Below are 22,935 nucleotides of genomic sequence, written 5' to 3' on the forward strand. Positions count from 1 at the left end.
TAAAGTTTCCGGACTGTACCATTTATGGATTACACACGTTTTATCACACATTTTATTTTGGACATGGGAGATTTTACAAAAAATAATCCCGACTGTAACTGAATAACTTTTTCAGAAACTTTGAGCACATTTTACTTACACTCAAAGGATAAGGCTGGTGGTATTCTATCTTTTTGTTACTGTTGACAAATCCCATTAAAAGACCAAAACCAACAATGTGTTATTTTCAGTCCAGTGAGGCAATCTTTAAAAACAAGTCACAAATACATTCTTACATTTAAAAAAAAAGGCATTCTGAGTTTTGAGTAAACATTACTCAGACAGGAGCAAATAGAAAATTGTCAGCTGTGGATTTGTGTGGGATGGACTCAAAACCTAAACTAAATTGCCTTCATCACAATACGGATCCTTGATGTATTTATTTAACACTTTCTGGACAACAATAGAGGTCTTTGGCAAATAGGAATAAGTTAATCTTTGGCTACACAAGCATTACTTGTTAGTGGGATCTAATTTATAGTTCGCAGATCAGATAACAGTATCATTTAAGAAGATTACTGGTCATGTTTTGTGCTCAACAAGAAAAGCCAGAAATTAGAGAGAAGACTTGTGCCTTCAGTTCAGCAAACAGGAGGATTTTCCATTTAAGTTTGCAGTGATCCTCTTCTCCCTTTTTTGATAGAAAGCTTTCTAATAAGAAAAAAGATGGTCACAGCTCACTATTAAACTCAGGATTTGTACGATGTAGTTATGCTTCTTTGTAACCTTAAAGGCCCCAAAAACCAATCAACCACAGTTGTGGGTGACAGCGTTGTCCACAATCAAGAAAATGGGATCAAACCGTACCCACACATAACACAACTTTAAATTTAACTGTTGAAATATAGGCTTTCAGGGGCTTTGAGCACATCTCAAGAGTAGTCTTTTTTTGCATTTTTATGTGAGTAGTTTTCAATTCTGCATTTGTAATATTTAAGTCAAACACCAGTGATTCTAACTGAGCTGGATATTGTAGACATCTTTCCACCCCTGGATACAGGACACTCAGTTACACACAGGAAATTATACTTTATGTGCGGTGTGGGATAGTTAAGGTGTAATCTGACGTCTTTGTCTTCATTTCCTCATCACCGACATTCAAATCTGCCCTGCCGCAAATGTCTCCCACTCAAACCTCTGACTCCACTTTCTTCATGCTCCCACTTCCCTTCTCACCCTCCCTCACTGCTTCCTGCTGGTCCCGCAGCAGCACTCCCACTTTGTCATGCTCCCTCCCTGCTGAGGCTGTGATTTCAATCCACAGTAGTACACACACACACACACACACACACACATTTGTACACAGTTCATCATGGCTGTCAGTAGGACCGCTGAGCATGCATTTACTGTAGCCTCAACCTGCACTTCTGGCTTGAACACACACACATAAATCCACAGTGAAGTGATGAGGTCTGTTGAGTTGGAAGACTGTGACGCGATTGTCTCTGTATGGTGAGTTAAAAGCATGTTTTCTTTTTCAACACTCGCCCCCATCTCTTCAGCCCGACAGGAAACAGCACCGCAAATACATCCTGTCACCCATCCATGCAAGGCCTCAGCATCCACACACACACACACACACACACACTGTATCATTGCAACCGTTGTTAGATGTGTCATAGCTCATAACCCAAACTGGCTACGCCTGATTGTTTGTCCAAAATGACCCTGAAAAGCCTTAGCTTTCAGAGGTGACTGGATTACCTAATTCCTGGCTGCGGTGACTCATATGTGATCAATCACACGCTTTCATTTTCATTTGGTTCACATTTCATTGTCTTTCCTATATTAGCAAATCAGAGCGCCATGGTTGACAAAGAACGAACCATGAATACATCTGGCCTTACACAATACCGTTACATAGGTGGTGAATTGGTTGTTGTTGTTGATTACTTTATGACTTTAGCCGCTGACGATGAAAAAAGGCAACAGTGAGCAGAAATGTGACATGTGATAGACGAGGAGTTGGTGGAGATCATGAGAGAATTTATGAGAACAGAGGTGACTGTTTTTTGAATCAGAAGCACCTTATGTCAAAATTTACAGAAAGCACATACTGTAGGCAGAGGGAAAAAAATAATTAAAAAGTCTATTGATGGTGTGGCAAGAAAATGGTGTCTTCAGACTGATAAGAACACATAAAGCAAAAAGTTTGTTCTTACTCAATCTCTGAATGGGTGACTAAACATTCAAAGAAACCCTGATGAAAACATCTGCTGCTATCTTTTTACCCCTCCTGTCTCCCTCCTCCTCCAACAGGGGATTATTCGGGATTGATTGGATGGCTGGGGCTGTTAATCTCTGAAAAAAACTGTAATCCGGGAGATTTACCTCATCCCTGATTCCTCTCATAAACACCCACGTGACCATGCCATCGCTCCATTCAGGGGGAACGTGTCCCTGCCAGGGTCAGATCAGTGATCGTGTTTAAGGCAAGCTGGTGCTTAATGCTATGGAAAGTTGAGTGCTTTCTGGGGGATTTTGTGTGTGTTTAAGTGGGTGTGTCACGCTTTGTTATGTTGCACCACAAACTTTCTTTTTATGAGTGAGATCGGCAATCCTTAAGTTTTTATGTTTTTGTTTTAAGTTAATCAATATATTTCAAAAACATCTAAACACATTATACGCTTCGCAGAGCCACATCTGCGAGTAGTGAACATGTTTTCACACTTACATGAAATTTCTAGACATGACTTGGCACTTTGTGCTTGGAAATTTATTTAGCCACAGAGAGAAATGTCCAACCTGAAATGAGTAAAACCTCCCTGTCTTTAGAGTGTGTGTTTACTGTGCGCAGTGTCTCCATCACACCGTGTTTTGTGTGTGGTTTTCCTCCTTCCTCTTTCTTCTCGGCTTGTTCACAGCTCTCCTCTGATTTATAATAAATCTACCAAGATCACAAACACAGTTATCATAAATTTAAGATAAAACTAAACACAAAAAATGACAGCAAAATAACAGAAAGATCTGCCCATCAAGTGCCCTTTATGTGCGCAAGAATCTAAGTTAACACCTGTTGATTTTTGCGCTCAAGTAACTGACATCACTTCCTGGAAAATATGACTATACGGTCAGAGATAACGTTTAATGGCGTAATGGGTTCAATTGTAAACAATGAACCTATTTACAAATCTATTGTAGCTTCATACTAAACATACTAATCTCAGGATTAAATCCTCAAACTATACGACTCACTTCCTTTATCTTGCATCATTTAGCTTGTCATGCTCTCTGTTCTGTGTCACCTCTCTCACCCCCACCTTTCCCGCTAAACCTCTCATCCTCTCATTTTTGTCCCCTCCACCCACTTACTGTCTCTCACCCCAGGACAACTGTAATGCCTACGCAGGCTGCCAGACTCAGAGCAGTAAACACGGCGATGACTGGCATCAGCAGGCCCTCCTCAGTAGGTAGAAAAGGTGAGTAGTTGTTTCCATGAGGCAGGGAGGGCAGAGTGATGACAGGTCGGTGAATTTGGACAGGCAAAGGGGTGACTGAAGAAGGAGAATTAAAATAACAGAGAGGTGCATTATTAGAGTTATAGAGTAATATCTATGTAGAGGAAAATATCAGGACTTTACAGCTTTCTGCTTGTCCTAGATCAACTATGGACAGGGGCTTTCACATGAAATTGTTTGCCAGCAACCTCCAAACAGACACAGGTCATAGACTCTCTTTAAAGGGATCTCCTCTTAATTTTACATTTTATTGTTTATTTAGCAGGCTACTGTTGGAGCTGTAGGCATTGGATACTGGTAAGGAAAGGAGTATTAGTATTTTTTTATCTATCCTCCGGTTGGGATTATTGTTTAAGGCAATTGTATTTACTTCATTACAAGTAAACACAATGTGCTTTTTATTAAACTCCATACGGAGTTACGGAGAAAGAACAGGTATGAAAGGACACACAAATAAAATACAATAACTTCCACACAGCAACAAAAGAAGAGAGAAAAACCACCCACCCTTGTACAGACACTGACATGCCCCACAGATACAAACCACAAACACAGACTCACACACACAGAAACAAATCTTACATCTTACAAACCTGAAATGTTTACTTTTACATGTAGTGAATTCATTTCTTTGAAACTGAAACCTCCTGGATATCCTTTAACATCACCATGGGCCTGAAAACTAAAATTTATGAACACTCGTACTAGAATGCTGGACTGGGACTTTAACTCATCTTACAGTTTAAAGTGTTTTATTTACTACCAGTTATTCAGAGTTGACAAATGTTTATTAGAGCGTTTGTACTCTTATGTGGAAGCAGTTCAAAAGTGCTAAATTAACTCAGATGTAATGCCGCCATTTGCCCTTTCAGAGTTGAATTATCTAATAACGTGTCTGGGATGACGTGTACTCCTACCAGCGAGCAGGAAAGTGACTCGGTAGAAGACGGTTCCATTTTCGTCCTGCAAAGAGCAGCGATACGTTCCTTGTTCATCCACATGCAGCTGATTTAAGACCACAGATGAGTCGTCTGTCACTACCAAGGCTTTGAAGTTGCTCTCAGTCAGCTGCCAACACATATTTGGAAGTGACAGATGTAAGTAAGTGGGTGTAAGATACAGTAAATACACATACTCATGATGATACTGTACATCTAAATAAGAGACTAAACGTAATATGTGGGAATCAGGAAGTATACAAAGTGGTTAAAAAGTGGGAAGTTAGTTTCCACTCATTTGTTCTATAAAGTGCTATGCTATTATGCTTCTGTTTGTGTTGTTGCTTGACAAAGAGCCAGTGATGGCAGAAAGACCTTTTCCGTTTCTGGCACACCAGGGGCCCAGGAGTAGTGGTACTCTGGTCTTCCCAACAGTAGACGATGCCATGAAGGAAACAGTTCAACACTGCCTGGCCTCCCTCCTCAGCCTGCACTGGATACTCTGCAGAAAAAGCGGGAGGGGGGTGAGGAGAGAAAAAAAAAAAAAAAAGATGCTTCATTCATTTGCATCAGGATTACTTGAATAATCTTTCTCATTAGCCCTGCACATGGACAGGCAGCAGCAGTGCCTTGCTTAGGAACACATTTATACACTCGTGACAGCTTGTGTCCATGGAGAATGGTGCACTCCTTATATAGGTACGACTAGAACTCATCCACCCAGTCTCCAACAACATGCACACATTAGCAAAAATATATATATATACCACCGCAATCCTGTTGGCCAGAAGGAGAGGGACAGATGTATATCTTGTAGTGGCAAGAGATGCAATCCATTACTCTCTGTTTCAAAAGCCCTGAGAACCACATACACATGTACAGACGTGTCCTGTAAACGTGCACTGAATATGTAGCATGTACACAGGGTATTTCTATAAGGATCTACACATATAAGGGGAGCATCAGACAGAAAAAAACTTACCACACTTGTTGGGACACAATCCTGATGGAGAGACAAATAAAAAAAAGTAATGCATCTCATACACAGCAATGACTTACACAAAGTGCCCTGCCTCACACTGTTCAGAGAACTCACTGTTATTCATGCCAATTACCATCACGGATGAATGTGTCCAAGTGTTTCTCTAAGATTTTCCTGCCCTTCTCCATGATCTGAATGGCTTCGAATGTTACAGATCCTTTAAAAAAAAAAGGGATTTGTCTTAAAATCTGGCAGAAACTTTGTTCTGATTACAGTGTCATGAGTAAATACATTCAGTGATGATACAGGGGAACAATTACAATAACCTTAGTGTTGTGCTACATTCCCCCCAAAGTTTCCAACTACTGTGTATCCATCTGGAATTAATAGTCATGATTTGGTTTCTCACCAGTGTCCTTGGTTTTCAAGAAGCGGTCAAATTCACTCTGGTACTCAGTTGTGGCTCTGTACAGAGTGGTGGGATCTGAGCAATGGGAAACAGATTTTATTTTAATTACAGTTTACGCATTTTACTCATACTTTCATCCAGAACACAATGAGGTCCATGGTAGTAAAAACTTCAAATAATGACAATATTTTAGAAAGATTAAATGAAACTAAGATATGACATTCAGTTTAAGTTCTTTCATGCGAAATATCAGTATACTCACACTCGTGCCAGGTCATATTGTGCTAAACAAGGCCTTAATCTCACCAATGACTCCCTTTCGTATCTGGCTGGTCTCTCTGTAGGTCACATAGGCATGGTCACAAATCTTTTTCAATTCAATCTGGTTGTCCACAGTGGGAGCAGAGAGGACTAAGTCCTCATGTAGGAGCCTGACCCTGAGGTCACACTGCAAACAGGCCTTGGCAGCAGGGACACAGCAAAGCAGGGACACCAACACCAGCAACATCTCCCCTCGGTACCCTTAACTTCCTGCTAGGAACTAGGATGAGTCACTTTTGCTCCTCTGTCAGAGCAGGTTCTGAAACAAGAGTTGCCAAATATTACTGCAGCTCCAAACACCATTCAATTTGGTTGTGGTATTTTCATCAAACACAGACTTATTAAGGAGTTTGCACCATTGTCAGAGCTGAAACTAACACTTATTTTCATTATTGATGAATCTGCCTTTTATTATTTTGATAGATCAATTAAAAACTAAAGAAAAAAGTGACAAATGCTGTTCACAATTTGCCAAAGCCCAAGGTGACGTCTTCAGATGACTTGGTCTGTACGATTAACAGTCGAAGACCAAAAGTTATTCAGTTTACTATCACATAAGACAACTGAGAAACTGAAAGTAGTGAATTTTTGGCATTTTTGAAAATCAAATGCTTATTATAACTGTGTCAATCAAGAAACTGAGTAATTGTTTTAGCTCCATACATGTTAGACGAATATAAGCAAGTATAATAAAGCTATTAAAACCAGATTTTTGACACATGGTCCCTCTACAAGGCCAAAAGATTAGGTAATAATGCAGGACTCCCCATTGATTTACAGTGGATTTATTAAATTTCCCAATCCAACTGATATGCTGTGAATGTAGGACATCTGGGGCCCCTTGGCCCAGTTGGAAATCCAGCCTTGGCTGCCTCTGAATCTGTTCTTACTTCAACTAGTGATATACAAATACTTTAGTTTGCAGCACTTAAGTGCTTTAAAAGCTGTTGCTGCATCTGCTAATGCTACAACAAGTGCTACTATCATCCTGCCACTTGCTATAACTGACTTACAGCTACTATTGATATAAACTAGGTAGGTTATTCCAGCAGTTGGTGCCATGACCACTACTAATACTATTATTAAATTAATAAAAAAAACGGTAATAAAGCTAACTAGCTAAATAGTTTCAGGCTACCGTTTTCAACTGTAGCTAGTAGTGTTGACACTGACTGATATTCAATGGGACAACAATAACAAGAATATTTGCATGGCCAAATAAGATAAACAAGCATAAAATTCTTGATCTAAAATACTCAGTCATTCATTTAGCTCCTGTGTTTAAAGCTTGTTGCTGTCCCCCAGTGGTAGGATAGCTTGTCACAGTCACAACAACATTATTATTTGCTCTGAATGATCTCACCTCTGTAGTATGTTCTGAACAGTTTTGCAATTTTGTTCATGTGCCAGCCTGCCAGTCAGATTCTGCCACAAACTGCAACAGTACTGTCACTGTTCACCCCACAGTTCACCCTTCAAAGACAATACAAAGAGTAATAAAAATGCAGATAAATCGCATATTTACAGTATTGTTTTTAAATAAAAACCGAAAAAAGATAAAATGCCGACAATTTTATTCAATATTTGAATTGTTTCCATGGGTAACGTTAAGTTAACGGTCGCACATGTGATCAAAACCGCACACGTTAATTTCTAAAATAATGTTAATAATTAGTTAGCATTAGTTTATCCACTGTACTTCTGTCCTGTAGTTTGACACTTTGAGTTGCTGGCAGGAAACAAACTGTAAAGCTCCTCTTGCATTTCCGTTGTATATTTGGTAAGCTTTTTGTGGAGCGAATTCTGAAGACCTTATTCTCCTACTACATTTCCCAGAAGCCCACCTGTCAGTGTAGTGCATCTGTGAGTGACAGATTTCATGGACAAATCCGCTTCTAGCTCTTTCGTTTGGGCGGGACCATTGAACTTTAAACCACCCTGCAGCTGCGCAGTGGGCTACTGCGCTCTCAAATATACACACTGACCTCAGAGAGTCAGATGCGGAGGTAAGATAACTCTCTTTGTGGTTACAACGCTATAAATTAGTTTGAGTGTATTTTCTAACTTAACTCTAACGCGTGTTATTGACATAGACAACATGGCTTTTAACGGTGAGCACGACTGTTTTGAAACCCAGTTCGTGACAACTACAGCCGGTTACAGTGTCGTTGTAATGTCCCAGTAGGCTACAGCGTCAACAGCCTTGTCAACGAGTGAATGTGGGTTATCGATCAGGCACTTGCACATTGGAAATGTTTGGTCAATTAGTTACATGTCACCTTGACATTATTGTGGAAAATGTCAATGATTTGTTTTAGGTATTTAGGCCTAACTACAACTAACGTTAATGTGAACACATAGTTAGCAGTCATGTGTGATTATGAGTTCACTGCTCGGTAAAAGAAACAAACATGCATAGCTACAGAATGCAGCCTACTGGACTGAACAAAATGGTTATTTACTGCTGTTTATCATAACAGTAAGCACTTTGTGTTTTGGGCACCAGAGGTAGCCTATGCAAAGCATTCACAATGTGGAGGCTTATTTACATGGACTTAAAATGATCATGGGCAGTCCATTAGCGCTCATTTTGAACCGTGAATGCAGTATTATGTCCTAAACTAACTAGGATCTCCATAATCAGAATCAGCTTTATTGGCTAAATATGTGTACAGACATTTGGAATCAGATTAAGGCAGATTGTTAAAAATAAAACACATAACTAGTGTATGTATAGTGGTCGACTGATATGGGTTTTTCCATTGGCCGATGTCGATATTTAGAGAGCAGGGCAGTACCTACATAATACCGATATCAAAACAAAGAAAAGGGAGGTCTGGATCAAAAAAGTGTGGGGGTGTCTTGTGCTCATGTCAAGCAGGGTGGGAACTTTTTAGCTACTTTATAGCATTTGGTACGAAATACATGATCACTTAAAATTTAAAATGATCATTTTAATGGCAGAGAATAACAAAGAAGTATAACAATAAGAAAATATTAAGGATAAAATAACAAACATATATACAGTGGGGAGAACAAGTATTTGATACACTGCTGATTTTGCAGGTTTTCCTACTTACAAAGCATGTACAGGTCTGTCATTTTATCATAGGTACACGTCAACTGTGACAGATTGAATCTAAAACAAAAATCCAGAAAATCACATTGTATGATTTTTAAATAATTAATTTGCATTTTATTGCATGACATAAGTATTTGATCACCTACCAACCAGCAAGGATTCCAGCTCTCACAGACCTGTTAGTTCTTCTTTAAGAAGCCCTCCTGTTCTCCACTCATTACCTGTATTAACTGCACCTGTTTGAACTCGTTACCTGTATAAAAGACACCTGTCCACACACTCAAACAGACTCCAACCTCTCCACAATGGCCAAGACCAGAGAGCTGTGTAAGGACATCAGGGATAAAATTGTAGACCTGCACAAGGCTGGGATGGGCTACAGGACAATGATCCAGAGGGGGAATGGGAGAAGGTCATGTGGTCTGATGAGACAAAGTAGAGCTTTATGGTCTAAACTCCACTCGCCATGTTTGGAGGAAGAAGAAGGATGAGTACAACCCCAAGAACACCATCCCAACCTTGAAGCATGGAGGTGGAAACATCATTCTTTGGGGTTGCTTTTCTGCAAAGGGGACAGGACGACTGCACCGTATTGAGGGGAGGATGGATGGGGCCACGAAATCTTGGCCAACAACCTCCTTCCCTCAGTAAGAGCACTTAAGATGGGTCGTGGCTAGGTCTTCCAGCATGACAACCACCCGAAACACACAGCCAGGGCAACTAAGGAGTGGCTCCGTCAGAAGCATCTCAAGGTCCTGGAGTGGCCTAGCCAGTCTCCAGACCTGAACCCAACAGAAAATCTTTGGAGGGAGCTGAAAGTCCGTATTGCCCAGCGACAGCCCCAAAACCTGTAGGATCTGGAGAAGGTCTGTATGAAGGAGTGGGCCAAAATCCCTGCTGCAGTGTATGCAAACCTGGTCAAGAACTACAGGAAACGTATGATCTCTGTAATTGCAAACAAAGGGTTCTGTACCAAATATTAAGTTCTACTTTTCTGATGTATCAAATACTTGTCATGCAATAAAATGCTAACTAATTATTTAAAAATCATACAATGTGATTTTCTGGATTTTTGTTTTAGATTCAATCTGTCACAGTTGACGTGTACCTATGATAAAATGACAGACCTGTACATGCTTTGTAAGTAGGAAAACCTGCAAAATCAGCAGTGTATCAAATACTTGTTCTCCCCACTGTATATAAATGAGACAAACAGTAATAGTGACGATAATAGAACACAAAAGTTTAGATGTAGGGAGAAACAATTTTCTGCCATTACAATCATATTAACAAAGTTATGTCTTCAAGCTTCTCTGAAGTGGCATAAAGAGGGAGACATGTCATGCAGCAGTCTGTGAAAGGCTAGCATAAGTACAGGAACCCAGTTTTTGCAGGGTATGCGTTTGCAAGGTTTCTGTTCCTCCCTGCTACATAGCCACTAACCGGCATCAGATTTAAGTAAGAATGTTGAGCTGGAACATAATGATACCTGTTGGGAGGTTAAATATGGTTCTGCTGTGGATGATTGGCCCGCACTCTGTCTGAAAACTGTAGGTTTTGCTGCAGTGCAGTTATTTGAGGGCTACTGCTCTTAAATATTATTTACTCATTCAATAGTCTCTTATCTGAGAGATAAATGTAAGTGAGCCATGCTGACATGGTGTCTGTACTTTCTCTGATCATAGGCACAGTCTATGGTAACAGTCTATGTGGCTGCAGTACCTGATTTCCTGCTATTTACCAGACTAAACTTCTATGCTCTCTCTCTGCTGGTTCTGAACTGTGCTTCAGGACACCCGTAACAGCAAGTTCAGTAACATGTAGCTTTATTGGAGAGACTAGAACACATAGAACAACTGGTGCACATATAGCAGCACTGATGGCAAATGTAATTACCGACATGTTTTGCAAGTACATCCGTATCCGTATGTTTTACAAAATTAACACTCTTTTACAGAATCATTGTATATATATATATAGTACATTATTTTTTTTGTTTGTTTTTGTAGAGAATAGTAGGAAGGGTGAGTGATAAATGTATTTAATTGTAATGGCATGCAGTGTGTAGAGCTCCAAGGCTATTTGTAATTGTATTTCCTGGACAGTGGTGATAATTAGAAGTGGATTATCAAGCAAATATCTTTTTTGATGGGGGTTATAACAGACCAACACTAGATTTACAAGTTCCATACTGACCATATGGAATTTAATAAGTATGTCTGTCAATATATTATTTTGTTGCTTTACATATATGCTGTTTATTTATGTATTCCCCCATCCTTCCTGGACGTTTAGGTTAATCAGTGTCTGACGTGAGGATTTGTGCGGTGCCTTATTTCTCTTTCGTGACACTTTTTAACCTTTTGATTTTACACGTGCCAGACTTCAATTGAACCTGTCTATCTCACAGGTCATTCAGAAATGGGGACTTTGATGAAGATCGGCAGGTAGACATCAGGCTTTCCTTCACCTCCACTACTGCCAGCGTTAAGATCTATTCCAGATATTTTCACCAACACTGATAGCAAGATAACACAACAGCTGTCCACTCCTTCCACTCGCTACGCACCTCACTGCCTAAAGTCTTCAGCATGTATCAGATTGTCCCGGTGGCTCCTGGGGAGCAGCGGACAGCCGGGGGAGCTGGTGGTTCTCCGCTGAAGAAGAAACTGGCTCATGAAGGCCGGCCTCTGGTGATGGCAGGCATGTTAGGCTGTGTGTTGGTGCTAGCTGCTGTGGTTGCTTGGTGCTACTACTCAGCGTCGCTTCGTAAAGCCCAGCTGCTGAAGGCTGAGCTGTTGGACCTGAACAAGGACGGCTTTATCATTCGTAACCAGGCGGGGGCCGTCATCTTCAGTATGACCTTCAGGTGAGTTCACTGTAGGGATTCTTTTAACCTTTTTGTCTATAAAATGTAAACACAAAATATAACAAAGACCTATCACAATCACAGAGCAAAGTGATATTCAGATTGCTCAGTTTGTCTAACCAACAGTCCAACCAAAGTATTCCATTTACAACAAGAAGAGTGCACTCAGTAAACACTTGTTATTTATTTAGAACATTGTGTTGTGAACACCACACAAACTAAAACTCCTCCCAAATAAAGAAGAGTTGAATCTCACTCAGTTGTCTCTCCCGACTGCCTTACAGTCAAGATGGCTGTGAAGATAACAAAAACAGGGATTTATTCATCTTAACTTACTCTCAACTTACTCTTAATAACTTTAATGGATCATAACATATCGGGCATGGAATGAATCTGCAGATTCGGTACAACATGAGACTAAACTTTTCTATGGATGTCAGTTGTAGAAGCATAGTTTTTAGCCAGCCAATTACCAGAAATGCCTTTTCCTATGTCGTAACACATATCGTAAAATGGCAAACACTGCTGCAAAGACAAAAGTCTAAGCTTTATGATAGGATGATAGGTACCACGAGAGGTCCTTGAGTATACAGTCGTAAATGTGCACAAAAATATTAGGCGTCTGGGTCCAGTTGCACGTGAGATTTGATGTTGGCAGACACACACACACACACACACCACACCTGTTGAATAATTATATAAAAAAAGCTGTTAGAAAAGTCAATAAAATAATGAATGATCTAAATGGTTTCACATTCTTTTCTTGTCAATCAAAATAATACTTCAAGCTTTACTAATAAGTAAGGTAAAATACAGAGTGACCAGAAAAAACAGGAACGTGTACATTGCACCATCGTCATAAATACTTTGGTTGTGAAACTAACAGCTAGTAAATCTTGCCCAACAACAAAAAAAACCCTTGTAACATAATCCCCTTTTTTTTTTTTTTTTGGCCACAGCACAGCTGCCTTTATGCAGTGTGTGGATGAATAATGGAAAGCCAGACAAGCTAGACACATGATTACACCCTTAGGGAAGACTGATTTAGTCATGCCCTTTATCAGCAGAGCTCACAACGACGACACAAATTAGCCACAGTACAATCCCTTCACTCGCAGAAAACTAGAGAGTAATACTGTAGAGCATACAGTATCTTCTGTACTGTTATTGCATTTCTTCTCTGTTGTAGTGTTCTTATAGTCTCAGTCATTTTGGTGAGCTTGATATCTGTACAGCAAAACAGAAATATGACTTCCTGCTAATAACAATTCCTCACTTAGGGACATGCTTAACAAGTTAATTTAAATGTTCTTCCCCTCTGCCAATGCTCCGTCCCAGGTCTGGCACTCTGGATCTGGACTCCTGCTCAAAGGAGGGAAATATTCTGAGCTGCACTCAGTCAGATTCTGGCAAGCTCAACTTCTTTATCCAGACGGTTCGACCAAAGGACACGGTGATGTGTTACCGTGTTCGCTGGGAGGAACTGCAAAATAAGCATTCAGTGGAGCACGCCATGGCCTATAATGACTCTCATTGGTACGGAGGGGCAGAGACAGCAGCACAGTACTGGCCTGTCAGGATGCAGGGCGAGGAGGAACCACAACCCTTCATCACGAGCGATGTCTACTCAAATCGAAACGCTTTTGGGGGAATCTTGGAACGCTATTGGCTGTCTTCAAATGCCACTGCCATCAAGATTAATGACTCCGTACCGTTTCATTTGGGCTGGTCAGAGAAAGGCAGGACGCTCAGGTTTCAGGCCCGATACAAGGACTCTCCCTTCAGACCACCAGAGGGTCAGCAGGCCTTACCTGAGCTCAGCTATAGAGTGTGTGTGGGGTCAGATGTTACCTCTATTCACAAATACATGGTGAGTATAATCACACTGTGTATTTTGGTTGGAGCAAAATCACCCATCTTATTTCCTGTAACCTTTTTATTATTGCAGTATAGTTAAGTTATTACTTAGTATGTGTTTAAACTAAGTAAGTTGAAAGTACTAAATTGAGTATTTGCTAATTAAGCCTTTTTGGGTGTAAATTAATGCATTTACACTTAGTGCAGTCATTTGGTGTGTATCTAAGAAAATGCATGTGATGCATGCTTAGAGTGGAGATGGAAATATCAGGGCAAAGTTGCAGTTTTGGCTGGATGTTCATTTGATTCATAAAGTATTCAAACTGGTATATGGTAGGGCTGAACGATTTGGAAAATAATCTAATTGCGATTTTTATTTTTTGTTAACCAATATTGCGATTTAATATGCAATTCATTTTTAAGCTCTTTACCTTCTGTATTATTCAAAACGGACAAGCAGTAAATCATTGTATAGTCTGACCAACACAATCTTAGATAGATTAAACACAATTAGGTGATGCGTGAATTGCATGAATTATTAATATGCAATGGTGGAGAAGAAGTATTACATTTTAATAATATGATAAAGATAATTTGAGTCAAGTCATAGCATTAAATAATATGATATTCATCAGGTCGGCCTACCTACAGACCACAAGAAAAACTAAGTTCACCACAGTGTTATACTGTAAGTGCTCAATACAAAACCCACAGTTCAACCACCAATTAATGAGTCCTTATCTCAGTTCAAATCTAGGAGTCCATCTTTCTGTATCCCAGTAAGCAAACAAAAATACTCAGTTTGAGGTTCAATTCAAAAGTTGGCCAATGAAAATAAAACCAAGTGACGCCTCTTGTGTTTTTAAGTGTTTAATAGACAGCTTAGAAATTCTCCGACAACACTGGAGTCCCCCCCTCCTCCCCCGCAGCCTCCGATGCTGGTATGCAGCCCACCGGCTGTAACCAGGCAGTAACTCGGGACAGACTTTACCATTACACAGATATTTCCTGAGCTGACTGGTGGCTGTGTGTGTGACGCAGGTGCCGATCGCCACAATATGTTTACCTTACTACCAGGGGCGGACTGGCTCAATAATTCAGGCTGGGAATTTAACCGACCCCAGGCCACCTTGTTCTCCTCCTACAAAGCTTGGGAAATGCCCCCCCATCTTTAATTTACTTGGTAAATTTCACTCAATTCCTGGATGTCTATGAGATCATGATTATATTATCCTATCCCATAGACACTCAACATTTGAGCCAAAATAGCCTAATATTGCTGTTTGACATAACTTCTGACTACACCAAATAGTTTTAAAAAGAGAGAAGCAACCAGTGTATTTTTGCACGGCATCCGTCAAGCAGCACAGAGCAGATGAACCGGGCAGGAAGTCAGACGTAAAACAGCGAGAATCTGGTCAATTTTCAAAATAAAATACCCTGGACAGACCTGTCCGATCAACAATAAACACAGTTAAAACAGACAAAAAAAGAAAAAATTTAACTAGATATCCTAATTAATCACAGTAGAAGTACATAAAGCAAGCACTAATCACCAAATCAACAAAATCTAAACATGTCCGCAAAATCACACAGGCAAAATGCTCTTATTCTGCAATTCTCATTGTGGGTGAGGTAACTAATGCGGGCCGCAGTGAAGAAGGAAGTAGAAGCACAAGAGGACAAATAAGTGGTTTACCACTGAAACCATGAGTGAAAGGACTGTTTGATTTGATAAGATGAGTTGAAGCTTCATGTCAACTGAACACTGTCAACATTTGAAAGTGAATAGCGTGTACATGGGTTCAGGTTTGCCAGATGATGTTGTGGTGTTGTTCAGGATTGTCAATGGCGATGAAAATGGGGTTTTCCCGATTGTCCTTCTTCTTTTTAACTAAATGAACCAAATAGGAAAATGGAACAAATGTGTTCACTGTGCATTCTTGGATGAAAAACTAAAATTGCTGATGTGTAATAAGTCTCTGCTCTGTATACACATGTTTTGCTCAGGTGCGTCGGTATTTCCCGAAGCCCATCAAGGTCCCAGCTCCTGAAGTGTTCAAAAAACCATTGTGGTCTACATGGGCTCTCCACAAGTCGGCTGTAACTCAGGAGAAGCTGCTGTCCTACGCCTCTGACATCACCAAATATGGCTTCACATGCTCCCATCTGGAGCTGGACGACCGCTACACTGCAGACTATGGAGAGTTTGACTTTGACCCGCAGAAGTTCCCCAATGCTAGCGGTATGTTTGACAAACTCAGAGAGGACGGATTTCAAGTGTCTCTCTGGACACATCCTTTTATCAACTATGACTCTATTAATTTTGGTGTTGCTGTGGAGAAAGGGCTGTTTGTGCGGGAGCCAAGCGGCGAGCTGCCTGCTCTGGTCCGCTGGTGGAACGGCATTGGAGGAATCTTAGACTTTACCAACCCCGAAGCCCGTCAGTGGTATTCCTCAAATCTGCAGATGCTTAAACTCCGCTATGACGTGACGTCGTTCAAGTTCGACGCAGGAGAGACGAGCTACCTCCCACGCCAGTTCAGCACCCGTGTCCCCCTGTCTGACCCCTCCACCTTCACCCGCTTCTACACAGAGATGGCCATACCGTTCAGCGAGCGTGCAGAGCTGAGGGTGGGTTACCAGAGTCAGAACATCTCCTGCTTCTTCAGGATCATTGACAGAGACTCTGTGTGGGGTTATGAGCTCGGCCTCAAGTCCATCATCCCGGCTGTTCTGACTATTAGCATTCTGGGCTACCAGTTCGTCTTACCTGATATGATAGGAGGGAACGCATACCCCAACCGCACCACAGGTATGGTGCTCCATATGACTACAGAGTTGAAAGGTAGCTCTGTTAAAGGCATATATTGATCGTTGATAGGGTTTTGGTTTGCAGTCTGACATCTGTGTTGTATTTTAGGTGGTTTAGATGGTCTGCCAGACAGAGAGCTGTATATCCGATGGTTGGAGCTTTCTGCTTTCTTGCCTGCTATGCAGTTCTCTATACCACCATGGGCCTACGACAATGAGGTGAGCAAATGTTTTAATCTTTTTCTGTTATTTTCTGTGCTTGAATTTAATAATCAGAAGGGACAAATTAAAATCGCTTTGAGTATAATTTTTGTGGTAATTGCATCTTTTCAATCAGTGCATCTATCTTGTCCAGCGATTGAAGGACAAAGTTATACAGTGATTGAACAATGATCAAAATAGCAATATGACCAACAGCTTTTTTTAAATTGTAGGAGGTGCAACATTTATTAAAGTGGTGGTATTATGCTTTTAGGCTTTTCCCTCTCCTTTTATTGAGTTATATCTGTTTTTTGTGTATGGAACAGGTTTGCAAAGGCCAAAGGGAGTTCCCATCTCCCACAGAAAGCTCTGCTCTGAACTGCTTGAAAACAGCTGTTTTGTAGTCCAGCCCTTCACATCCTTGGCTTGTGACGTCACAATGCAAACGCGTCTTAAAGCTTGCCAAGTGGCTATCGGGGTCAGGCACGCCCTCAAACCAAGCTAGTCTGAGCGGAGGCCCTTTGGCTCGACTCGCCTTGGTTTGGTTTTCCATTGTAGAAATATTGCACCTGCTTCCAGGTACTTTTTTTCGTATCACCTCACCTCCCTCAAGGTTCCAAGCGAGCTGAGGGATACTAAAATGTAACGTGAAAACACGACAGACTGCTGATTGGTCAGAGAGAATATTCACTATTCACTGCATCATCATTGCTTGCGCCAGACAGAGGCCAGCAACAGAAAGTTTTATATTTTACAGTTTTTGTATGGAATTTCATCACTAAATCCACTTCTGAGAAGTTTTGAGGTGAGAAATCAACTGTGTAGATTTTGAATATTGACAGTTTTTATGAGAAGTGATGGCGGAACAAAAATGTGCTTGAATTTTCAAGTTGAGGAGCTCCGCAAGTGGCTGCTGGGGAAGCCTGCGCCAACTCACGGGAGGAGCTCTGCTCCCGCCGTCACACAAACCGCTGCAGCAACAACGGCAGAGGAAAACACAGCTGGAAGGTTTTCATACTGCTCATGTTTTTACATTCTGAGGAATGTTGAAACGTTTTAACCATAGATAATTAATAGCTGGTGTGTGTGTCACATTGAACATTACTTCACGGCAGTTGTGTGTGGCGTCGCTATGACAACAAGCTACGTGCTATCTCTGGGTACTGTCTGCAATGGAAAACGGAGCAGGGCAGAGTAGAGTTGAGTCTATCGATTTGCGCTATGGTAGCATTTTTCAGCAAGGCAGCACAGATTGTCAGAACACCGACAGTTCACTTGAATAACTTGCACCACCTGCTAGGTTACGGTCGCAGTCTGAAGCTGCTTTGATTTGGATCACACTACCTTGTTTCTTACGACCCACCCTTCTCTGCTTCTGATTGGTTAGTAGTCCTTACCTGGGAACTGCGCATGTGCAACTCCCAACAAAGATTTTGTACAAGTAAGATGCATCACTCTGTAGCTCAAGAGCGACACATAGGGTGAAAAGAGGAGCTGCACTATGAGAAAAATATGGTGTTTTTTGAAAATTAAACCATGTAAACCTGCTCTTGTACAACCCCTAATTAAGATTTTGAACCTGAAAATGACCATAATACCACCTCTTTAAAGGAGAAATGTGTCAAAATACCTTTTTGTTTATTTATTTTATTTTTTTCATTAAATATTGTGGTGCTGCAAAGATGTCCTGGCCTACACATCATATTCTACAGACTTTGTTTGGTGATGATCCCTGTAAAAATCACACAATTATCATTTTAATGTGTTTTTCAATGAAAATGCGAAGCGACTGTGGCTCAGGTGGTAGAAGCGGGTCGTCTACTGATCACAGGTTGGCGGCCCGATCCTCCTGTCCGCATGTCAAAGTGTCTTTGGGTAAGACACTGAGCCCCGTGTTGCTTTCCAGCCACTGTGGATGCACCAGCCAGTGCATTCCTAATTGCCATTTCTTCAATTTACTTGTATACCATACTGAAACAGGTGGGGACCAAAGAATGACCATTGGCTTATATGGAGCACAAATAGTGCACGTTATTTGTCTTTGCCCTATCTGTGTGAGGGTGAATACCACTTTTGTACTTGAGAGATCCAACAGTGTGATTTTGTGTACAGAAATATAAAAATGTGAGTTAATTTTGTTAATCAAATATTCAGAAGTGTACACATTTTTCTTCACATCACAAAACCTTATTTACATTTGTAAATCTTACAACATTTACAAATAATATAAATAGTGTAAATAATATATGCACTATTTCGCATAGATAATATAAAATGACTAGAGCAGCCCTTTAACCAGGGTGTAATTTCCACCAGGCATGCCCCCCCTCACTTTTACATTTTCAGTTTGAGTCATCAGTAAAAAATCACTAAACTGTGTCCTCTGACCGTCCAACTGCCAAAATCCAGACTGGTGAAGCTCTGAGTTGATCAAAATGTTAAAATGCTAATCGTCACCTTGACTTATTATGCTGTGTTTTTGCCCCGGATTCTGCCTTCCAGACAACACCACCCAACCCCCCCTTCTGAGACCGCCACTGTCAAATTACTTTTCTGTGATTTTTCTGGTGATTACATTGTGATGCTAACATTGTTTCTTTGTGCGTTCATCTGCAGGTGGTACAGATAGCGCTGAAGTTCACAGAGCTCCATGAGACTCTGGTGGCCCCCAGGGTTCTTGAGCTGGCAGGTGAGGTTCTTGATACAGGAGACCCAATCATAAGGCCCCTCTGGTGGATCGCCAATGATGACGAGGCGGCTTATAAGATTGATTCCCAGTTCCTGATCGGGGACGACCTGATGGTGGCTCCGGTGTTAGAGCCTGGAAAGCAGGAGAGGGACATCTACCTGCCTGCAGGACGATGGAAAAGCTACAAGGGGGAACATTTTGATGTAAAGAAAGGCCCCATGTACCTCACTGACTACCCTGTGGACCTGGATGAGATAGCTTTCTTTACATGGGTTCACTGAGGACATTAAAAGACTCATAAACACACACATACTGTATGCACATGTACCTTCTTGTGAGCACACAAACCAAGAATTGTTTGTTTTTCAAAAGGAAATGACCACTAGTGTGATTCTGGTAAAGATTTAACTTCGTGTCTCCACTGACCTGTTCTTTATCTGGACGCCTGCCTGCAGTCTATAACCGTCCATCCAAAGAATAAGAATGAAACTTGTATTCACTTCTGATTCTCTTGTTCCATCCGTAAGCTGATCCTCATCCTCATGTGCCTTCCGCAGCCAATAGATTGTATGATCACCACAGTCTTCCACCTAATAGACGCCTAGATTACAGAGTCCCACAGCATGTTTTTCTTTCAGACTGCGTGATAAGGTAACTGACGTGTCCTTATTGTGGCTTGACAGGGTTGGGCACAGAACCGGCAACTAATGCACTCTGAGTTGGACAGATGCTCCCCTGCTGAGAGGGCATGCCTACCTTATAATACCAAGGCAACTGCCGTGTTGTGGAAACATATAGACTTAGTTACTGTGTTAACATGCATTAATTTGTAGCAACACGTTACTCATTTGTTCATTTGTAAGTTACTTGCTATTTACATTATTAACTATTTTCTTTAGATTGGTGGATTGTGTTTTAGTGTAAATACAGTAAATTCACATGATCCTGGGTTTAAATTTGGGGTACTAGTAATGATCACCCAACTAGAAATATTTTTACGTCAATAGCAGTTGACATGTAGTGCCATCCTGTCATTTCAGTGCCAAAATCAATCTACTGCTATGTGCTTTTTAAAAAAAAATCTGCACAAGTAAAATTCACAGCTCAGGGCAGAATTAAAAGAAAACATTTATAATTGAATGAATTGTGTTGATCCACAGCAAGACCTTAATGTATTATACTAATGCTACTGTTATGCCTTGTAGAGCAGGTATTGTTCTCAGCAATGCCATATTTGAATGTCCATGTCTGCCTTGTGACTTTATTTGCCTGAAGTAAGCAATGCCAACCTTAGCACAGAGAGCCAGTAAAGCGATAACACTCACCTTTGCCCACAGTGATTTGCTTTCTGTTTTGTACCTTAACAGTTTAAAGCACTGAGTTTGCAAAGTACATGAGTTTTGTTTTAAAATGAGACATCTGCTATCTGAATATGTCTGTCTGCTCAGTACACTGATTTCTGGCACGAGGGTAAAGCACACTACTGGTTAAGTCATCTAAATGCCTTGCCTAGAGATAATTATACTAGCACTGTTTAAGTGCTTTGAAATGTTTAAGTTACTACATATAGATTGTTATTTGGAGGATTACAGCATCATTCAAATGATTCTGATAGTTGCTGTTTGTTAAAGTATGAAACAATCGTACTATGAATTGGTTGTTTCTGTGACCACCAGATGGAGGCAAAGTCTGAAATGTTCAATTTCACAGTGGCTTTGCAGGTAAAGTAGACAGTGTTTTTAAAAAAAAAAAAGAAGAAAGAAGAAGAAATGTGTTATTTGGAATAATATTACTCATAGAAACAGAGTTTGAAATGTTGTCTGTCTTCTTGCTGTAGGTCCTAAATCAATATTATTTTCTGCATTATGAATGTAGACGGCCAAAGAAAACATGATATGGTATTTCCATTTTCTGTATATGCAGTATATATGTATGTTGCTGTGCAAAAAGCTTGAATGTTGAATATTGAAAGAGGTTCCAAAGGTTGTTGTTACCCTAAAAATAACTATGTAATCCTTGCGTTTTCACATGACAACAACAATGTGCTCTGTTTTACATGGATTATTCAATGAGGGCATCTTCGAACAAACTGAACAAACAAAAATCACTTGTAAACCACTAGCTTTTCTTCAGTTTATCCACCTATAAAGACTGTTTTATTCTCAGTGTGCCACCAGTGTGCGCGCTCTCTCTCTATGTATGTGTGTGACTTTGCATGATTTCTCCTTTTTTCCCGCCTCTACAAAGAAAGAAAGTTAACACTGTCTTATACAAAAGATAAGTCTATTTTTGACAGGTGCATTCAGAAATAAGTTCTTTGACAATTTTACCAGCTTCATTTCTGGTACAGAGCACACCAAATACTTCCTGCATTTTACTTGTGTCTAAAATGGTGAGAAAGTTTGTTGACCTTTAAGTGCTTTGTACTTTAACACTTTGCGGTAATGAGATGGTGATGTTAAAAGTAACCAACACCATCAAACCACGAAGTCCAAAATCTTAAGGTCTGCCTCATTAATCCTCAGGATCAACAACTAATATAATTTATTGATTTGTTCATATTTTGTGTTCTTTTTGTCACTCGTCTTTCTAATTAAGGTTCATAACGAAGCAAATATTTCTGTAAATAGTGATGGGAAATTCAGAAACTAAAGAATTAAAAAATGAAATGATCAATCATAGGCTGATTGTGGTTTTATTGAAATAAATCTCATGCCCCATCATTTACTGTTTTCATATATTGAACATGTGTTTATTCTTCCTTAGTAAAATTGGGTAAGAGTTAATATTCTTTAACTGTGGTTAAGACTGCAACGGACTGGAACAAGTGTCTAATAGGCTACACAAGTCCTCTTCACAGCAATCCAGTTTTAAGCCACATTTTTAGAATACACTTTTTATATCTTGGGTCGTTTTTAGCAAGGGAGCGCAAAAATAGTCAACAAAAATATTCTCGCCCTGACCTTTAGGGGGCCCCATACTTCTTAGACGTTTTAACTAAATATTTTGGGTGAAGGAAGTTATCAAGTTGGGAACTTAGGTTATCGCAGTGACAAACTGGAAAAAATGTTAGCTAGGGGTAGCAGTGTCCTTTGTCTGCCAAACAATCGTTGGAGAAACACTGAATTTTAACATGAACACATTTTAAGTGTTTCTATCTGTTGTAATATCTGGGTCTGTTTGTTTTGGAGAGGAGGAGACCTCTGTGGACACTTCGGCTACAGGTGAAATAGTTCATTGAAGATGGAGAGGTAGACAGAAAACAATCAACCAGAT

At 40.4% G+C, this 22,935-nt stretch overlaps 2 protein-coding genes across 2 annotated transcripts; one reads left to right on the forward strand and one right to left on the reverse strand.

Annotated features, from left to right (window-relative positions):
• Positions 1–34: 34 nt before the first annotated feature.
• On the reverse strand, positions 35–7,979 carry LOC119891138 (izumo sperm-egg fusion protein 1). Its single transcript, XM_038702479.1, is given in 12 exon segments — positions 35–2,926; positions 3,362–3,533; positions 4,415–4,565; positions 4,811–4,887; positions 4,890–4,937; positions 5,203–5,292; positions 5,418–5,438; positions 5,551–5,634; positions 5,827–5,901; positions 6,133–6,406; positions 7,511–7,620; positions 7,847–7,979. Coding segments are annotated over 10 exon segments (1,002 nt in total). The 5' UTR covers positions 6,335–6,406; positions 7,511–7,620; positions 7,847–7,979; the 3' UTR covers positions 35–2,844.
• Positions 7,980–8,034: 55 nt separating this feature from the next.
• On the forward strand, positions 8,035–22,338 carry LOC119891137 (myogenesis-regulating glycosidase-like). Its single transcript, XM_038702478.1, has 6 exons — positions 8,035–8,153; positions 11,640–12,098; positions 13,437–13,968; positions 15,966–16,770; positions 16,879–16,988; positions 19,587–22,338. Exons 2-6 carry the CDS (start codon positions 11,821–11,823, stop codon positions 19,938–19,940), a joined length of 2,079 nt encoding a protein of 692 aa, XP_038558406.1. The 5' UTR covers positions 8,035–8,153; positions 11,640–11,820; the 3' UTR covers positions 19,941–22,338.
• The last annotated feature ends 597 nt before the right edge of the window (positions 22,339–22,935 follow it).

The sequence above is a fragment of the Micropterus salmoides genome, unplaced genomic scaffold, assembly GCF_014851395.1.
Source record: "Micropterus salmoides isolate LMB-PRFRI ecotype aquatic unplaced genomic scaffold, ASM1485139v1 Ms_hic_scaffold_7, whole genome shotgun sequence".
Taxonomy (NCBI): domain Eukaryota; kingdom Metazoa; phylum Chordata; class Actinopteri; order Centrarchiformes; family Centrarchidae; genus Micropterus; species Micropterus salmoides.